The 20090-nt window shown below is 40.3% G+C and overlaps 1 protein-coding gene across 8 annotated transcripts in view; it reads right to left on the minus strand.

Moving 5' to 3' along the window:
• Mbnl2 (muscleblind like splicing regulator 2) overlaps positions 1-20090 on the minus strand; it is a 145708-nt gene that overhangs the window by 25753 nt on the left and 99865 nt on the right. The window contains exons 4-9 of one of the 8 annotated variants that reach the window (XM_090341951.1): positions 19489-19689; positions 15944-16207; positions 9561-9614; positions 8734-8887; positions 1475-1510; positions 95-189 (exon numbers count right to left, since the gene is read on the minus strand). In XM_090341951.1, the coding sequence (XP_090198077.1) occupies positions 95-189; positions 1475-1510; positions 8734-8887; positions 9561-9614; positions 15944-16207; positions 19489-19689 (804 nt within the window). The remainder of the gene's footprint in view (positions 1-94; positions 190-1474; positions 1511-8733; positions 8888-9560; positions 9615-15943; positions 16208-19488; positions 19690-20090) is intronic. The other 7 variants (XM_090341950.1, XM_090341955.1, XM_090341954.1 and 4 more) reach the window with 7 other exon arrangements.

Raw genomic sequence — 20090 nt, forward strand, 5'->3', positions numbered from 1 at the left:
AAAAAAAAATTCTCTCACTGAGAATTTTTTTTTTAAATATCAGCACTCATTTAGAGTTTGGGATTTGTGAAAGAAAGCTTTAAAAGGAGCAAACCTGATTGGCTGTGGCTGTTGCTGCGAAGGGGACACTTGTTGCAGGAGTTGTTGCTGCAGAGACAGTGGCGGACGTAGCGCTGTGCATCATGGGTACTTTCAGGAGGGGAACCATGGGAGCAATGAACAGGAGGGTGTGGCATTATGGTAATAGAAGTGGTATTTGGCATGGTGAATATCAGAGCAGCAAGCCATCATGGGTTAAACCAGCAGATGGCATGCAATCACAATGCAAAGCAAGGAAGCATGGGAGAGAAATAAAAAAAAAGGGAGAATAGCTTATTACAAGTACAATTAAAGGAAGTTTTAAAACATAATCAGTGATTCCCAGAAAGGCCAAAGCAGACTACTTGGTTGATAGCTTTAGTAACATGTTTCTTTCTAACAATAGAACCATTCCCAATTTGGCCTATTGTAAATATAATAATGGGTATTTTTAACTGGGAAATAGCCAATCAAGTAAGAATGACAATCTAATATGGAATAATCATAAATTCTAAGACATCAAGGGCCCAATATGTAAGTCTAATTTGGGATAAGATATTCTTTGGAATTAACTATGGTCAAATTGAACATTTTTTTCCTTTTTCAATTTGAGATCTTTTAGATAAATGGGAATCTCTGGGGATTGTGTTTTATTTTGATCAATAAACAGCAAAGCAAAAACTATGGCCTTGATGTAAATTCTAACACAGTTACTCTGAAACAGCCAGACAAAGTCTGTCAATATTTGCTTTTCTGGACTCGAGCTGGAATCAATCCATACGTCCTAAAGACAGATTGAAGAACTATTATACTAAACATTGTTTAACATCAAAAAGAATGAGCAGGTACAAAAGTCATCACAAATTAGCTAACACTCATAAAAGATAAGCAAAGTATATCTGATATTTGATTTCAAAATAGATCCATGTATGTATATTGTATATATATATATATTTAAAGAAATACTTCTGGGAAACTCTGATAATTCTAAGACAAGCAAGAGGAGATAAAGGCACACCACTATGAAACTTTAAAACATTGATGAAATTAGCCTGCCTCCTGTCTGTTTTCCTTATGCTATACCAGATAAACTATAAAGAGAAACAAAACACAAATCATTAAAAAGCAGACTTGTACTTGTGGTTTTATGTTTTGGTAGCGGTTGTTCTAACACAAAAGATCACATTAAAACCATCATTTTCTTAAATATACATCTTTTTTTTAAAAAACAAAACAAAACAAAAAACCTTGTTAACTCTAAAGCCAAATAAGCCTTTAAATCTACGACTTCCTCAAGCATTGTTTTAAACCATCTCTGAAATAAATGTCCAACAAGTGAAAGTATTGTATAAAAGACATTATATAAAAATACAAATAAAAAAAGGTTGAAACCTACCAATACTGGTAGCGGGTGTCATGCACAAAACTGACCCTGACGTCATGCAATGGTGGGTGGAAAAAGTGGATAAAGGGAAAGAAACAGGTTAGCGGTTTAGAGTTAACATTCAAAAGTGAGATCGAAGCGCAACCAGAAATAAGTAGGGTTAGTTCACATCGTCAGTACAGACAACAATATCACTGACTTGTAAGCCAATCATCTCCCAAGCTCACACTTAGAACTACTTTTGCACGCTTGCTACTCATATATATATCACCAAGATTCTAACCAGAAGGACGTGTGACAAGGTTGTAGCCTCCTTCCTCTATGACTTCAAAGTATTTTACAGATATGATCAAATTAATCCTCCAAAGTTGGAAGTGGGAATTTTACAGATGAAAAATCTGAGGCTCAGTAACTCTTTCAAGGTCATGACTAGTGTGTGTCAAGGGCAAGACTAGAAATAGAACTCCATTCCCAGATGCTGGCCAGGTTGCAGGATTACTGCATTTATGCTGGGCTTGCTGCATGGGAAGTTGTTTGCTTAGTGGATTGATGATAAAATATTTTGTGTCAACAACAGTATGAAAAGAACTCTAATCAAGAATTTTTTTTGTATTTTCTAAATCAAAATTGTGTAGAACTAGAACTGAAATGAGAACCCAGGGCACAGTTTGTTTTTGTCTTTGATTTTGTCAAGGTCACATCAAGGTGACCGTGGAGGAAGGATTTTGGTAAGCCTCAAGTCTAAGAGGGTAATGGGCCAAAGTGGGGGAGGTCCATCCCTTCCTAAGGAAGAGGTGCTTTTACCTAGGGTGGTCTTATTAATGTACATGAATCACAAAACTTGGGGGGAGGTATTAAGACATGTTTGGGGGGCTATTAAGAACTGCATTGAGAACTTTGAGGAATTATCTGCTCAGGGTTCTTCTGTTCCTTAGGATGAAAACTAAGCAATGCAAATTCAATTAACTGGGGACTGAATGCTATGTAGGTGACACAGAGATCATTTTTAATGACGAATCTGAGATGTAGAAACTATTATTGTCTTCACTAAGCTCACCAGAGGAAAACTTCTTGTCTAACCACTATTGTGACCAGGTTCCTATCACCTTATCAGAGAGGTGATGGGAATCCTACTGGGTTCCTCAACAAACACGTGTCAGTCTAGACAACCACACACACACACACACACACACACACACACGCACGCTTTCCTATGCCCTCCCAACTTTACCACACTTTTTTTTTTTTAAACATTCTGGCAATTTTCTCTTTCTGTATTCTCATCCTTCCCTCAACTCTATCTCTGTATTCTGGAGTTTTCCTCAGTCCTGGGTCTTTTTCCTCTACTTTGATATGTCAGGCCTGGGTACTGTTCTGCCTCCACATTTAAAGAGCATCAATGAACTGATGACTTGCACACTTTGTGTTCTGCTCAGATTTCTTCTCCACTCCCTTCAACTCACTGCTCCTGGCCTCCGTACTTGAGTAGTCTCATGCGTGTCTATGTGACTGACTATGTGTCAACCTTCCGTTTCCCAGTCTTCCTCCATCTCAAGAGTTGTGTGGTGGACATCAGCACCCCTGTAGAACTCCCCCTGGCAGGGAATGTCACACCTGCTTCCACTTCCCCTAGTGATTCCCCCCACCTTGGTGGGGGCAACTCACCAAGTCACAGCAACCTTCCTCTGCAATGCAGCTTCCCTTAGTCTGTTTGCCCATTGCCTCTACCACTTCCTGGTCCTAAGGTCCACCATGGCTAGTCTCAGTTATGCCTCAGTGTCTTCACCGGCCTTCCTGTCCCTATCCTTAGTCCATTCTTAATCAACCTCTGCCTCTGCGAGGCCTGGCCATTCCTCTGCTGGGGAAGAATCAATGGCTGCTCTTGCTTTTGAGATGAAGCCCCTCCTTGGGCTGTCCTGGCATCAAGACCTGTACAGTTTAGCTTTTCATTTCATTCAAGAAAGCACATTCCATGTCCGTTCCCGTCTGTTCAAGCCTCCCACAAGCTCTCTGCTCTGTGCAGAACAGTCCTCACTCCTCAAGGCCCACGCCAGGTCTTCAGGAAGCTTCTCCACTCTTCTTCCAAAGACAGTCTTCTTTTCATCTAACTTTTTGCACTTGTAGTTCTTTAAATTGTACTCCTATTTTTATATGGGTGTCTGTGGGTCTTTCCTCTTTTCTTGTAAACTCAGTAGAACAGACTTTCTGCCTGGCTGTCTCCGGGGCGATGGTACGGGGGTCACTGTGTCACAGGGCTGTTCTTCATCATTAGTAGGAAGTACACGGGGCGGGGGTGAATTTCTTCTTCCAATTTATTCAAACACCCAGCTTGTGTGAACAACTTCATTTTTAAAGTCCCCCATGGCTGGATTCAAAGTAGCCCCTGTGACAACCCCCTTGGTTTGCTGGCAGTGGCCTTTGGACAGACTTGGCGGGAGGTATTCCTGAGGTGTGCATGTGAGCGGGGGTCACAGGGTTGCTGAGGAGGGACGGCTGTACCCCAGTCAACTTGCTAGTGGAGCTGTCAGACGCATCTGCCCAGCTTCCAATGAACTCAACCAGCTGCTCCTCTGGCGGCCTAAGAACGATGTGATGTGGCAAGTTCATTGCTCTTCATCGGGTTGGCTCTCTTATGCAATGGTCTTGCTCTTCTTTTCAAGGCTCAGCTCTGCGTTTTCAGCTCACTGCTCTCTTCCACTCTTCCAAAGACCCCATGAGTACTTGACCCTACCACGCAGGATGCTACCCTGCAAATACACGCCTGTGATGAGCTCCCCCCATCCCCACCCAACGATGAAATCTCCCTTCTCTTTGCAAGTCTGCAGCCAATGTCTCCAGCTTTAGAAATCTTCCCCCATACGCTTTGTACCATCACCCACTGCGCATGCTCATCCTGAATGTTGTGCCCTCACCTTGGTCTTGAACTCCTTTGTATTCTCACCACCGGCACTCAAACCCAGAACATACCGCGTGTCCAGGAAATGTTTGCCAAATGAAATGAAATGAATACGTGTGTATGTGTGCATGTGCATGTGTGTTGGTACTGGGGCTTGAACTCAGCTTCACGTTCTTGCGTTAGCTTTTCTGCTCAGAGCTGGTGCTCTACCACTTGAGCCACAGCTCACCTACAGCTTTTGCTAGTCAACTGGAAATAAGAATCTCTCAGATTAGTCTGTCCACGATGGCTCTGAACCTCAGTCTTCCTGTTTGAGCCTTTTGAGTGGTTAGGACGACAGTGTCTGGGCATTTGATTATTTTATGTGGACTGTTTCTACCCAAGTAGAAATGAAGTTTCTACTAAATTTCTACCCAACAAGGAAAAATTGGTCACAAGTCACACGGGCAACCTTAAGTAACATCACTGGGCAGCGCTTAGGAAGCATTCTCCCCTATAGGATTTATTCTGTGCTCCCATTATAATGGGCTAATGACTCCAGGAAGGGTTCTGGTGGTCACCTGTTTCTGTTTTTTTTCTGGCCAGCTGGGACATGTCACTAGGGGGCTACTTTTTTTTTTTGTCAATTGTGGGGCTTGAACTCTGGGCCTGGGCACTGTCCCGGAGCTCTTCAGCTCAAGGCTACTGCCCGACCCTTTGAGCCACAGCCCACCTTCCAGTTTTCTGGGTGGTTAATTGGAGATAAGAGTCTCATGGATTTCGGACTTTAGTGCCTGGGCTGGCTTTAAACTGTGATTCTTAGATCTCAGTCTCTTGAGTAGCTAGGATTTCAGGTATAGCCACTGTGCCTGGCTAGGGTATTACTTTTATAAACAAAAGTTCTCAGATTGTTTCTGCTTCCATTACATAAAGCATGTAACCCCTAGTCACTGTCAATCAGAAGTATCCAGATAATTCTTATACCACTTTGTAGAATAAACACAGCCTCAGGTTTTCCATCTGCAAAGGGCAAATAACTGTTTGCCACTAATAGAACTGTAACATCTTGAAGAAAATAGATAATATCTACAAGATCGCTTCCAGTAACTCAGAATAAACCTGTCAGAGAAATGCCAAGAATCATTATGGTGCTATTTTGGTGACTGTGTGTGGTTTTGTCACTTTCTAACATAGCAAAGAGAAAGTATAACTACTTGGTTAAAATAATCTCTATCGAAAGGAGGGAAAAAAAAGCTCCACCCACTGAAAATGTTCTAGGGCATAAACCAGGGTGATAATTATCTTAGTATGGTTTTGGGAGAAAAATCCCATATTTTTATGTGATATTTTATGTTGATATCTTTACAACCTGGAGGTAGAATTCCTAAAAATCTAAATTCACATTGTGTCAATGGGAGAATTTCAGTAGCATATCAAGACATACTATGAATGTCTTTTCCATAAAGGGTGACCTCTAGGAAAACAAAACAAGAAAAATGTTATGACTTTATATTTACTATAATCGCTTAGATAAAGCTTTCACATGCAAGTAAAGCAATTTTGTCCACTTAAAATAATGGGTCCACTATCTGCTTAGTTATACAAATTACTCTTTTTTCTTTTTCTTTTTTTGCAAAGTCCTGGGCCTTGAACTCAGGGTGTGGGCACTACTGTCCTTGGACTTTCTCAAGGCTAGCGCTCTACCAGTTGAGCCACAGCACCACTTTTGGCCTTTTCTCTGTATGTGGTACTGGGGAATTGAACCTAGGGCTTTGTATATAATTGGCAGGCACTCTACCACCTTCCCACATTCCTGGCCTTCAAATTATTCTTTTTTTTTTTTTGCCAGTCCTGGGCCATAAACTCAGGGCCCGAGCACTGTCTTTGGACTTTCTCAAGGCTAGAACTCTACCACTTGAGCCTCAGCACTACTTCTGGCTTTTTTCTATGTATGTGATACCAAGGAATTGAACCCGGGTTCTCGTGCATGCTAGGCAAGCACTCTACCACTAGGCTAAACTCCAGGCCCTCAAATTATATTCTTTTGAACATCATCACTTAATTTGCAGAGGCTAAAAACCCCAGGATTAACAATGAATGTGTGCCATCATGATCACTTTTAAAATGAAGTTGAAAATGTGGTTTATAAGAAGGAAACTCTGATGTAAAAACTTTGAAATTTCTGCTGTGGATTTAAAGTGGGGGAAAACATATGGTACTTTTAATAAAATGTTCTCTCTTTCATCATTTCAGAGAAACGTGAATATTTCTTAGAAGCTGAAATGGCACTTCAAAACACAAGCTCCACATCTCTTTTTCACTATGACCTTGGTATTATGTAACAAATGGAAACTTTTTAATTCACTGGATTACGTGGGCTATGTCCATTGGATGAAGGTTGCTGACATAGCTGAGCTGTTCCTAGAGAATCCACCAGAGGGCAGAAGTGCACAATCACCGCACCCAATACCTAATATCTGTCCTTAATATAAGACCTTTTCTGAAAGGCAATCAGTTTATTGCATGAGGGGTGTCATTGCTGCTTCTTTTGGAATTACTGAAGTGGCTTGCACGTGAAATATATCTTAAAAGGTAGATTCTTTTAGTAATTCCTCCAATCTGTCATTACTGGATTAGAGCAATGCATATGTAATTAAGGGCTTGAAAGTCTAGCAAAGGCTTAGCTTGGGTCTCAGGTATTCCCAAGATGGAAATGGTTTTATTTTCCATTCTTTAGGAACACACTAATCTTTTTTATGTTTTTCCTCTCAGTAATTTTTTTTTACCAAGGTCTACAAGTTAGTTGCAGAAATTATCCAGGAATTTGGGGATAAACTAATTCCCTAGTAATTGTTATATAATGATATTAGTTCAGGTGGGTTATATGTATTGATACAGCTATGCTATTTGTGTAGTCATTAACTAGGGCTGTCATTCAAGTGCTGATTGGATGCTGAATTCAGAGATTTCTCTGCATGTCTATGAATTTAAGATAGGTACAGAAATAAAATAAGAGAATTAAATCCTAAAATTCATTTTGCTTACATAATTTATACTTTTGTTGTAATAAATACAATTGTTTATAGGTTATTAGATTTTAAGGTATAGCTATTGTAATAAAGAATATTACAAAAGTATTTCTCTACCTCTGATTAAAATGAACTAATATGCTTTGGAATTTAAGAAAATGAGTGACAAATGAAAAATTCCAATCATAAGGAGAAGGATCCGCTAAATTATTTGTAGTGTCAGTGTTATTTAATCTTTATTCATCTTCAATTCACTACTACGGAGTGAAGAACTTCTGTTCTGAACCCCAAAGCTCAACAAATGGGAGATGAAGTCACATCCTGTTTCTAGCACAGACTGAGAGTGAAAGCCACAGCCTCGAGGAGCTCCCCACGTGTGGAAGGTGTATGTTTGGGGTACCTGTGTCTGTGGCAGGGAAATGAATGAAAGCTGGCATAAGCGTTGACATGCATTATGCTCTTTTCTTCATATGTATCTTATCTATTATCCTACTTTTCTTTAAAGAGCCACTTCAGGCTGATTTTGTTTCCTCGAAAAGCCCTTTGCAATCTTGTATCTGGATGCCAGTGGGCTGCTGTAGTGTCTATTGGACAAGGCCTGGGGGACCCAGTGTCTATAGTGTCCCTTGACACCTTAGAAAGCCACTTGTCATGGGGGGGGCCTCAGTTTTCTCATCTGTAAAACAGTCAACTGGATGAGGAGACCATGGAGATCACTTTACGCACTGAGATTTTATGATGATAACATTTTATAATAATTTTATGATTGATAGATAATGAACAGCAGCACCTTCTTGTATCATTAGATGCTGGCTCGGAAATGGAGGATAAGGACTCATATCTCTCTATAAAATTTGTGAACTTGGGGACTGTTGAGAAGCATGGAGAGAGAAAGAGAGACAGCATAAAAATATGAGCAGAGGATTGCTTTACTTTGAATAGCCTCATTATTTTTTAGTGCACTGAATAGGAAGAAAAAAAAGTGGTTAGTATTTACTGGAATTGCTATTTTTAGGTCATTCAGAGTTAAGGGCAGATTTCAATGGTCACACATAAAAGGTCTTATTGACAGAAACAAGTGTACAGGGCTTGCGTGAAGGCAAGAGAGCAAAAGCCCCTAAGTGCTCTGTTTGTCCTGGGTTAAATCTATCACTCAGTTCAATCAGATATTTGGCTTTAGAATCCTAACACCTTCCAGCTATGCAAGTAAGGTCAAAACATCTAGATATCTAGACAAGGATACAGTCGAGGCTGTATTGCACCATTAGATGCAAAACTAGAGGCCACCAAACAGCTTAAAGAAATGAGAAGAAAGCACATGACCGGAAGGACAGAAGGAGGCAGAGGTGGACGGTCAGGGCACATACCTGTGGGGATGAACGCAGCATGCTGTTGCAGCTGGGCACTGGTCAGAGCCTGCTGGTAATGTAAGACACTGGGATTGAACACCGTACTGGCACCGTTGCTTTTTTCAAGTGCTTGTCTCTTTGGTAAAGGATGGAGAGCACCAGGAGGAAAGGCCTACAAGGAAGAAGTCAATAAGACATGTCTAACTTAACGTAACCACATCTCCCAGGTGTCTACAGATCATCAAGGACAATATTCTTTCTTTCTTTCCGTTTTAAGTGATAGCTAAGGAGATGCTTATGCCATGCACCTTAATTTAAACAGCGGCAATGTCGAATGAGTGAGAATTTGTTATTGAGAGCAAAAGCATGATTTCCGTAACCCAAAAAACGGTAGCATCTCAAGTAAGGAAAAGAAAACCTATCAAGCAACAACAACGGAAACAAAAATGGCTTCAGCTTTTTTATTTTTATGGGTTCAACTAGTCTAATGGAGGGGAAAGGGGAAGAAAAAAGCATTTGTGTTATTATTAATACCTATTCTTTAACTCAATGGCGATTTCTTGACTGTTAAAGTTAATAAGAATTATAATAAGCCTTTTTTCTGAGCCACGTAATTTAAATTTGCTTCACTCTTTTGGAAAAGAGGTATTAAAAGTTGTTAGGGTCAATTGTATTTCACCGATTACATAGGCAAACCAAGATGGCTAAACACCTTATTGAAAATTTTTCCATTTTAAATTAACAATCAGGATTGGCTGCAACCAGTTATTTTTACAAGTAAATACAAATCTCAGATGGTTCTCTGAAAAGCTACATGCAAAGCGAAAGGTGAAAGGTCAAAGTACCAGGTCTACAGTTGCTTCGAGAGGTCGCTTCATTGCTTTGGCAGTCGACTGAGTCTTTTAATAACAGGCAGCGAGCACATGATGGCAGTGGGCCAATGGGATTCAAGCGAATTAACATACAGGTAAACAGCAAGCAGAGGTGCATCATGGGAACGGCATTGCATTGTGGATAGGTGAGAAGGAAAAAAATATTCTGAATGCAATATACAACGTACAAAACACTAGGCATGCACAACAACAAAAATGTTCTCTAAAGAAATGAATATTACACCTTTAAATTAGTATTGAAGCAAAAATGCATCTACTATACCTTAGTTAAAAGCATATAAGAGAGTAAAATATAGATGTTTGAAATTCAGGAAAGTTAATTAAAACAGCAGCTTGCATACACACCATAAGCATTTTTTTATATTGCTTCAGAAAAAAAAATGCAAAACTTTCAAGGGCCATCAGCTTGAAGAACGTCTGATAAGTTAGTTTCCAAGTATATATTTTAAAAAAATTCCAAAGGGATCAGGCACAATCCAAGTTGAAAATTTTCAGAGATAATTTTCACTTCAGTTCTAGTCTAACAAAATGAAGCAGCAAACTGAGACAAATGAAAATTCAGGCAAAAAAATATTCAAACACAAGATTATATAGGCAAAAGTGTTTGGGTTTGGAGGTTGATTTTTTTTTTGTCTGAATCATATAGATAATTGCCTCAATTCTTTGTTTCACTCTGCTAGTGTGGGTCTTTATAAGATTATATGGACTGATGTGCCAAACATGAAAGTACTGAATTTAAAGTGAGTTTCTAAATTTTCTCACTTATGCCCTACTTTATTTCTGCTTATGACTAACTTATCATCCATTCTGTTATTGACTACAGTTGAAATTATAATTTATTTCATTTCAAAGAACTTACCGGTTACACTACGAAAATACCCTCTGAAAAGGTATTTAGTGTCCTTGAGTATTAAAATAATTTTTATTTAGTTATCCTATTTGTAGTCAAACCAATTAAGGAAGGTGGAATTCTTGGCTAGACCATGTACAATAGCAAACAGCTAAAATAGCAAACAATAGCTTAAAGATTTGAAATAAATGATGTCTATTAATCGTATGTTTAGTTTCATTTAAACAATTGAAAGAATAACAGATATGGATTAATTTAGACCATAATGAAAAACTTCCTCTTTCTGTTTGTCACTAAAAAAAAAATCGGAAAAAATTCTATGATGGAATTCTATGAAAATAAAGAAATTCAAAGAACAGCTACAATGCAAATAAGAAAAATGAAATATCTCTTTAGTATGTTTAGCACAATAAGTAAATCCATCAGGGTTTTATAATAATGAAGAATTTATATTCTAAAGTTCTGAGGTAGAACTATGGCTTTGAAATAAAACAGAGTGGAACAAAATACTTAAAATGGGAATAATTGATCTTTTACTTGATAAACAAAAGGCCGTTTATCATCTTTTGATGATTCAAGAAAAGATGCACAACAGGAGATAGGTAAAGTGCTATGGTGTGGGGAAAAGACTGATTAGAGATAGAATGAGAAGGGCTGGAAGAGGAGATATGATTTGGCTACATGGCAAAGAACATTCAGAAAAGTTTTGATAAGGGACACAAAATAATGCAAAAGCAACGTTGTAAAACTTCAAAATTAAAAATCAATCCAAAACAGCGCAATAACAGAAAAGCTTTTCTGTTTTAAAACATTCAGTTTGACATTTTATAATTTCTATGGTGTGTGTGTGTGTGTGTGTGTGTGTGTGTGTGTGTGTGTGTGTGTGAGAGAGAGAGAGAGAGAGAGAGAGAGAGAGAGAGAGAGAGAGAGAGAGAGAGAGAGAGAGAGAGACAGACAGACAGACAGACAGACAGACAGACAGACACTAAGGCTTCAAGTCAAGCTTTTTTTTTTTTGGCTAGGATTCTACTCTTTAAGACATACTTCTACTTCTAGACTTTTGCTGGTTTAAGAGTCTCTGGGATTTGTCAGTCATGGCTGGCTTCTGAACCATGAGTCTCAGATCTCAGCTTCCTGGATAGCTAGAATTATACAGCCACCAGTGGCTGGTCAAGGTGCCATATTTGTTTGAAATCTTTCATCCCTGTCATTTCACACTGTTGAACCATGCTGGGATGGTTTGATTTATTCACATATTTATTCTTGTGCTTATACGATCTGTATTGATCAAAGAAAGCTACACAGTAGACTATTCTCTGAGTACATACTCAGAATAGTAGCTGGAAGCTGAAACTCAAAATCATTCGGCCTTAATTTTCAAGACTCAATTTTTTTCTCCTTCATTTTTCTCAGTCCTCAGGGTTTATAGAAAATGAATCTACTATTGAGTGAGTTTTTCCTGGCATGCTAACCAGAAAAGTCTCCAAAGGCTGATATTTATGATCAAAATTTTGACTCAACAAAGCATCCTTTAATGAAGTCTATCTCCAGATGGAATAAGAAACGTTGAACACTTCTTTTTTGGATAACCATATAAAAAGTTAACATTCTCCACATTTCCCCTCTTCTTTTTCACTTACTGAAAAGTAATTTTCCTATAATTTAGGATAATCTAAGAGTGAAAAAGAAACTGAGCTCCTCAAATTGAGCGTGAGAATGACATGTCTCTCTTTTCTATTGAATACTTTGCTTCCCTTATTAGATGCAAATACCTTCTTTCAAAGTAAACAGGTTTTGTAGGGAAGGTGTGCTTCTTTTAAATTGGGCCCTTTTGTGAGGATCAGGCATCAGGCCTCTTTTCTTATCAACCTCACTGACGTTTATAATCCGGTGCCCGTACAGCCTAGGGTACCTAAGTGAAAGAAGATGGAGGCCCTACATGTGCAGCCAAGCTTTTTTTCCAGGTCAAGGCACACACCCTACTTCAGGTCAAGGTGGACAAATCACAAGATCACAGCAGTGTCCCAAGCAAGACAAACTCTGAGGGGTCAGGAAACCCTGACAAAATAATCAGAACCGCTTACGGGAGATTAAAGGACGTGAGGAGCCGGATGGAATCCCCAGCTTCTACACATTTTCTCTCCATCAATTGATGCCTCTCTTGCCGATGGCCCCCTGCCTATTTCTCTTTACAAACTAGTGCTCTCCTAGTCTCGCCCCATCTTGGTTTCTGTGAACAAAGACCACGTACTGGATTTGTAACTCCCTTTATGTTCAAACTTGCTGAGTCTCACATCTTAACATGTCTGGTGAGAGCAATACTTGTATTTTAAGAATAAGGCTCAAAAAGAAACAAATGTGCCTCTTCTTCAAGGCAAAGCTTTAAATTCTTTTCTAAAGGTTCAATTAATCAAAATAAGGGGGAAATCCCCAGATAGCAATAACAATGCCACTAGGGAAAGTTGGGTGAAGATGTGAAAGGCAGGTGAATGGCTTATCACTTCTGTGCACTGCAATCATTCCCCCCATTTATCCTAAAGAAGAAAATAAAACAATCATTTTCCTACAGTGTCCTGAGTCATCTTGCTCCTGGGAGATGAATACTTAATCACTTTATCCAACTGAGTCTAAACTGGTTTTGGCTAAGTTCACCTAAAAAGACATGACAGATTCAGTCATTTTCATGTCATTGTCAAGAAGATGCCGGCTTTTGTTCTGAAATGACATTCATCTGGGTTGTTTCTGAAGATGTGGCAAGAACCGGTGACTCTGCAGCACTCCAAATTTGGGTACAGAGTAACAATCTTAAGAAACTATGGCAACTAACTCTCCTGGCTAACTAAGTCTCCTAACTTTCCAGAGTTGAACTGGGATATTACAGTCAAGAGATGGTCTGTTTGTGAGTGGACATATTTCTTCTTAGCCCCATCAGCACTGGTGTCTATCAGGCATATTATTACTTCAGTGATAGAAATCGAAATTGTTTATAGGCATCAGAGCTGGCACTCATAGGAAGCAGGAAGACAAAATCAGGGCTGAGCTCTTAACAGTGCTGTTTTTTTGTATGATTGGTATCTGAATTATGGAGATTCCTGTTTTCATATTCTCAGAGCCTCATCTCCTTCCTCAGCGGTTCAAGATAGCCACTGAGACCCAAACAAAATCACATATAGATAATTCCTATCACCCTGATCACCTGACAGCCACTGAAATATCAAAAAAAATTGAATGATTTTCCTCCTAATTAGGGCTTACATTGTTTTCTCTCTTATCAAGAGATACAAGAGTATGTTCTATAGCTGTCCACAGCTAGAGGAGAAGCTAGCCTTGGAGAATACAACTGACAAACTAAGAAAGAGGGGAAAGACAAGAAAAGACCTGCTGGATTTTAATTTTCTAGACTCACATTTCCTCTCTTCTCCCCTCATGATCCAGTGAAGTCCGATTCTGTCCCTTAAGCTACTGTCTTATCTTGGTTATATCCTGAGGACCAAGCTGTGATGTATAACATAATTCCTATGGGAAAACGTAGCCTTAGTGCCCAACCATCAACACACCGATTAGGGAAAGTTGAGACTGGCCTGAAAAGATGATTACCACAAACAAAGTTCTACTTCTCCAGGATAAGATTGCCAAAGAATGGGTGGAAGATGGACCTGCGTACTGGACAAATGTCTCCACGATGAACAAGGATGGTGAGAGGAATTCCTGCTCATCTCTGGAGAGTCATCACCTTCTCACTCTGCTGTCCTCTGATCAGAATGAATTTTGGAACTCTCTTATGAGAACTCAAAAAGGGAGATTTTTCTCTTCTCTGGATATGTATAGTCTACATATCCAGTAATGGAACAGAAAAGGGCTGAGATCTCTAAGATTAAAAAATGGGGGTTGGCAAAGGGTTGGATACTTAAGCTAGTGGGAGAGGAGAGGAGCTCAGATTGGAAAGCTCAGTATAACACACAAGGTCACAGCAAGACCGTCTGTGTTCTTCTTTTTGCAGCCCTATCACTTATGACAGGTACAAGATTTCCTAAATAGTCATGGTGTGTGTGTGTGTGTGTGTGTGTGTGTGTGTGTGTGTGTGTGTGTGTGTGTGTGATGAGTTTGCGAATGTGGTAGCTTCCCTTCCACTCACTACAGGGATCTGTGTCTGAGGTGTGTTCGCTAAGGCCTTATCTTTATCTTTTCCTGCTGAGTCCTGTGGGCTTTCCAGGGCTCACCCCGTGTATCCCCCCTGTCACCTGGAATATCATGTGTCCCCTAGCCAGCCCTGAATCCTGAGGGCAAAGATACGTGTGCCTCCTGTACTTCACCTATCCAATGGGTTCTGATCCACACCACCCCCTCTAAATGCCTTCAATGAAGGATGCATGGTTCTTTGCCCATGGAGAAATCTATTAGAAATGTCCAGAACCTGCTGGATGATTCCTAAAATCTGATGTACTTTGGAACTTCTTGGGGGGCATTCAAAGCGAAGTCATCCCCCAAGCCATTCCAGGATTGAACAGGCAATTCCGGGAGGTGGTGAAGGTGAAATCAGCGTCAGACCCTTGACAAAACCTTTCCCTTCCTTCTGAAAACTTGCCAATATGGAGATGGAAAAGGTCTTAAAATCTGAATTCTGGCTACACTGCACAGATCTAGTAAGCAAGACCAAAGACTCTGGCATCTGGGGAGCTCGGGGGTGATGTCTGCAATGGATGCTGACTCTGACTGCGACAGGGCCTGGTGTCTACAACCAACCAAGTTGCCACTGGCCACTGAGGGACAGTGAGCAGCAGAGAGGGAAACACAGGAGGCGAGCCTGGCTTCTAGGTCTTTTTTTTTTTTCTTTTAGCACCTCACCAGCCCACTTCTATTTTTAATCTGCTGTATGAATTGCTCTTCCGCTTAAGATACCGCAGCAGGGAGGAGTCTGATAAACCCTGCATATAGAAGGAGGGGGGGGAGGGAGTACGAAGACTAGAAAGTGCCAGATTTCTCTCCCTCCCTCACTTGAGAGGCAGTTTTTTTGGTTTGGGGGGGAGCGGGGGACAACAGCTTCATCTCTTAGGAGACTTCAGATGGAAGGGATGAAAACAGACAAGATGCAGTGGGCCCAGACATGGACATGTGGAATGGGGCAGGGGGGGGGGGAACTACTTCTTAAAGATGGCAAAGGCATTTTTTTTTTAAAGTGCAAAAGACAGCAAAACAAGTTCAATAAAAAAAACGATAGTGAAACATATATATGACTATGTCATTAAAAAAAATAATAAAACCCAAGGATTCGGAGCCTTCCCCTCTCAGGGAGACACCAGGGATTTATTTATTGTGCTGCACAAGGAGGGAGGGAAGGGAAACATCAACAGAACTTAGGCAGCGGAGCAGGGGGGGGTAGAGCAGCCTTATCTCCCAGGCGAGCCGGGAGCAGCTCAGTGGCACCCCGAAGCACCGACCCCGGCCCTGGGGCGTGCGGTTGGGCGCACGGGCCGCGCGCACTTACCATGACTGTGGCCGCGGCTGCGGCTGCCTGGGCGGCCACCGCGGCTTGGTTGGCTTGGTGCTGCGCAGCTTTGATTTTGGCCTGCAAGTGTGCAGGAGGGTGAAAATATTTGCATTTCTCCCTCATGCAACGCCCCTTTATGTAATCCATACAAACGGTTACGGTGTTGTCGTTCGTGTCGATCATGGTGCTGTCGGCGGGGTGTGCAAAGCGGCAGTCGGTCTCTCCCCGGGCGCAGTTGCCTCGCTGGAACTCCCTGCATACCTGGGACAAGGACAAATGAGAATGAAAGCAGAAAGGGACAGTCTCTGCCTCCTGTGGTTCTAGACTGTCTGGATTTATGGATCTTTAGGTAACACTACGATTGGGGATGCAGACCCATCCGTCTGTCCATTTGTCTGTCTGTCTATCATATTATATGTATATCATCTGTATACATATCTAGATCTACAAATATATGCCTATCATCTATGGACAGAAATCATCTGTCTATAGATCTAGCTATATATACATATATATGTACATATATATAGCTAGATACATATTCATATCTGTGAAAAGATTATTTTTCCAATTATCTACCATCATAGATAGGTTGATCAAAAACTTTCAGGAATGACTGTGCTCAGTCTTCTATCAGGACACGGATTGGTGGTTAGGCCTGTGAAATTCACCAATCTGGCTCCTCAGAGCATCTCTGACACCCCCTCTCCCCCCAAGGAAAAGAAAAACTACACCCATAATTGCCAATCACAGCAACTAGGATACCAAAACTTCCATTTCAAAATCATGTCATTAATATTATATATGTATACCTGTGCATACATATACAAATATGCATATATGCATTTACATACACACATGACCATACAAATACATGCATGAATGTGTATATATGCATATGTGTATATATGTGTGTATATATACAGATGACTACACACACACACACACACACACACACACACACACACACACACACACACACACACATATACATAGTCAAGTTGTGGGACTTGAACTCTGGGCCTGGGAGTTGTCCCTAAGCTCTTCAGGAACAGGCTACTGCCCTACCCCTTCCTCTTCCAGTTTTCTGTTGGTTAATTGGAGATAAGAGTCTCACAGTAGTGTCTGGGCATTAGACACTGAGTAGCTAGGATTACAGGTGTGAGCCACCATGCCCGAATGATCATTAATATTTTTGATAGCTCCAAAAAAAGATAAAAGAATTTTTTTTGTCAGTCTCAGGGCTTGAACTTAGGGCTTGGGTGCCATCCCTGAGCTTCTGAACAGAAAAGGGTTAGAACGAGACAGAGGGAAATGGAATCTAGGTAGAAGTGTTGATTTTTTAAGTTCTTGATAATTCTTCAATCTCAGGTAGACATAATTATCTTTCACAAATGCTGGTGGGCCAAGGTTTTACTGTATAAAGAAATAATCGTTTCTAATCTGAAGTTTTCTTAATAGTGCTCCAACTATACATAACATGAAATAAACATGTTGTGTGTGGCTTATATAATTCTTGCCTGCTTACCATCCGCAGGGAAGAATGACCAGCTGAATTGTAAGGTAATTCCTTTTCGTGTCCAATTCCCCAGCCCACATGTAGATCACCAGTGACATTAAATGAAAGGGCACTGACAGGAGGTCTGAGTCTTGTGAAAGTCAAACACACTTAGGACACAGTGTTTCCCTCACTGACCAATGGCTAAGGGAAGTTGGAAGGTAAACCACAGGCTTAACTGTGGTGGGCTGAGTTGTGAAAGGTTGCAAAGCTGTGAATTATTTCATCCTACTTTGGGAATTAGCACACGTTCCATCTTGAGTTCATAAAATGTATGAAGTGGAATTTACTCGGCTCTTTGCACAGATTCAGAATAAGCCTTTCTCTGCCAATGTAATCACTCCTGCTTAGGACAACAGAAAAAGTGCAGCCAGTTTCTGACTGCAGCTGACTTCATTCCTGGATTGAAATGGACCAAAAGCTGCTCTGTGATTGTCCATGTGAAGCCATTTCTACACGTGTCTTTGTCTATTGTGGGAGGGACAGGTTGTTCCAACTCTTCTGATCTAATCTGCTTTCTGAAAACAGCCCCATCCTGAGTGCTAAAGATCACCAAGGCCCAGCAGGTGGAGCCCAAAACATGTCCAGCTCCCTAGCAAGTTCGTGCATCGATATTCACAGGCCAGGCTGCGGTGTTTCAAAACAGTAGTGATTAGAATTACAGTGTTTTCATTTAAGGAAGGATGTATTCTAGATTGAAGCCATGTTGAAAAAAAAAATAAAAGAAAACACGTATCTTTAGAACAGTTTGCAGTTCAATTCTGAATTCTAACACATTCACAGGTTGGTCAGTGGCAAACATTTTGTGACCCTCTAGGTTTTCTGGGTTAATATTTAAACCAATGCACACTGAAAGGACATTTTCCAATGACCCAATGTTCTCAGTATACAAGGTTACCTAGTAACTCTAATCAGTAACAGAACGAAAGGAGATCTTTGAAAAATCTATCAATCAGAATCTTTATATAACCTTACAGAACGCTCTGTTGACCACCAGTGATAACCATAGTAAAGTTAATAGACTAAGTCTCTAGCTTTGCTTCAGGAGCAAATTTACTCAGCAAAGTACAGAAAGATTGTCTTGATTTACAGCTTCAAAATTTGCATTTATGAATATACCAACTTGTTATGTTGAGTTTTCTAGAACACTTGATTTTAAGTGAAAGAAGACAACTAACTTTACACAACCTCTTCCTTCCCCTTTCAGCTCCCACTTCCTTCACTCGTCAGCAAAACCTTCAATCCCAGTATTTTGGGACATTCAAGAATAGCCATACATGGTCTTAAAGCACTGAAACAGGACCATGCCCATTGGACTGCCCTGAGTGCTGGGCACCTGACTAGTTCTAGAACTTTCCAAGATTCAGGAAAGGTTAATGCTGGGCACAGCAAGAGACTGTAGTTTGCATTAATCTCCGTACTTTGCATTGGGATGGATTTTTTTTATTATTTTTTTATTGTTGGGGTAATGTATAGAGGGGTTACAGTTACATTCATCAGGTAGTGGATGTATTACTTCTTGTACAGTGATACCCCTTCTCATGTTTTTGTTCCCGTCTACCACCTCACCACCTCTAAATCATCTTGTTTCCCCCACTTCCCTTCCCTATTTCAAATAAACAAATAAACGTATATATAATATACCAGGTAACAAAGTCAGATATAGTAACCACATGAGATTAACCATTAAGGGAAAAATGGGATGGATTTAATAGTCTCCTGATTGAAACTCTTTTGCCCTTAAACATATACTCTATATAGATGATTTTATTTGCATTAAAGTTACTCTTTTTCCCATAGAGTAATTCCCTTTGTACTTGGTATTAATTTCAGACCATAGGATTATGACTGCATGGGTTTTGTGTGTGTGTGTGTGTGTGTGTGTGTGTGTGTGTGTGAACTCAATGCTCTCACAAGCGTTCATTTACACAGATGTTTTCCTCTACGGCAAATACATCTCAAAACACAGACACAGTGAAAGTACCTCCAGTTTGTCAGTCCTGAGAAGTTTCTGAGTTGCAGTTGAGCCCGGGACAGTGACGGGTGGACTTCCGGGAACAATGACGGGTGTGGTAGGCAGAATTTCCGTTGGGACCAACCCAACTCCAGGGGTGACAGGTGCTAAGTAAGGAGCAAAGCTAATAGCCGTATTTGTCCCAATGGCGGGACCTACAGGAAAAGTGGGCTGTTAAAGGAAGACAACACAGGATCAGATTCAATAGAACAATACCTAAAAGACATTATCAGCAAGTATTATCATTTGAGCAAAAAATATGAAAGCTATTAGCAAGTGTCATTTGAACAAAATTTATTCATCACATATGATACTCTGTATGAGGTGGTGGTATAAAAATTCATTAACAATCACTTCCTTTTTGTTTTGCTTAATAAAAGTGAAAATCATACAGATGTTCACTTCCCTAAATGATACAAAAGTACAGGAGAATATCCTAGATACCAACTTAGAAAGGACGGATTAAATTTATGTTCTCCACAGAAGAAAATTTCCACTTTAAGTAGTCAATCTTCTAAACAATTGAATGTTTTCACATGAAGATCTATGGAATCCAGTTTTATTTCTCCTAC

Source organism: Megascapheus bottae, chromosome 11, assembly GCF_031878675.1.
Source record: "Megascapheus bottae isolate mThoBot1 chromosome 11, mThoBot2.hap1, whole genome shotgun sequence".
NCBI classification, from domain to species: domain Eukaryota; kingdom Metazoa; phylum Chordata; class Mammalia; order Rodentia; family Geomyidae; genus Megascapheus; species Megascapheus bottae.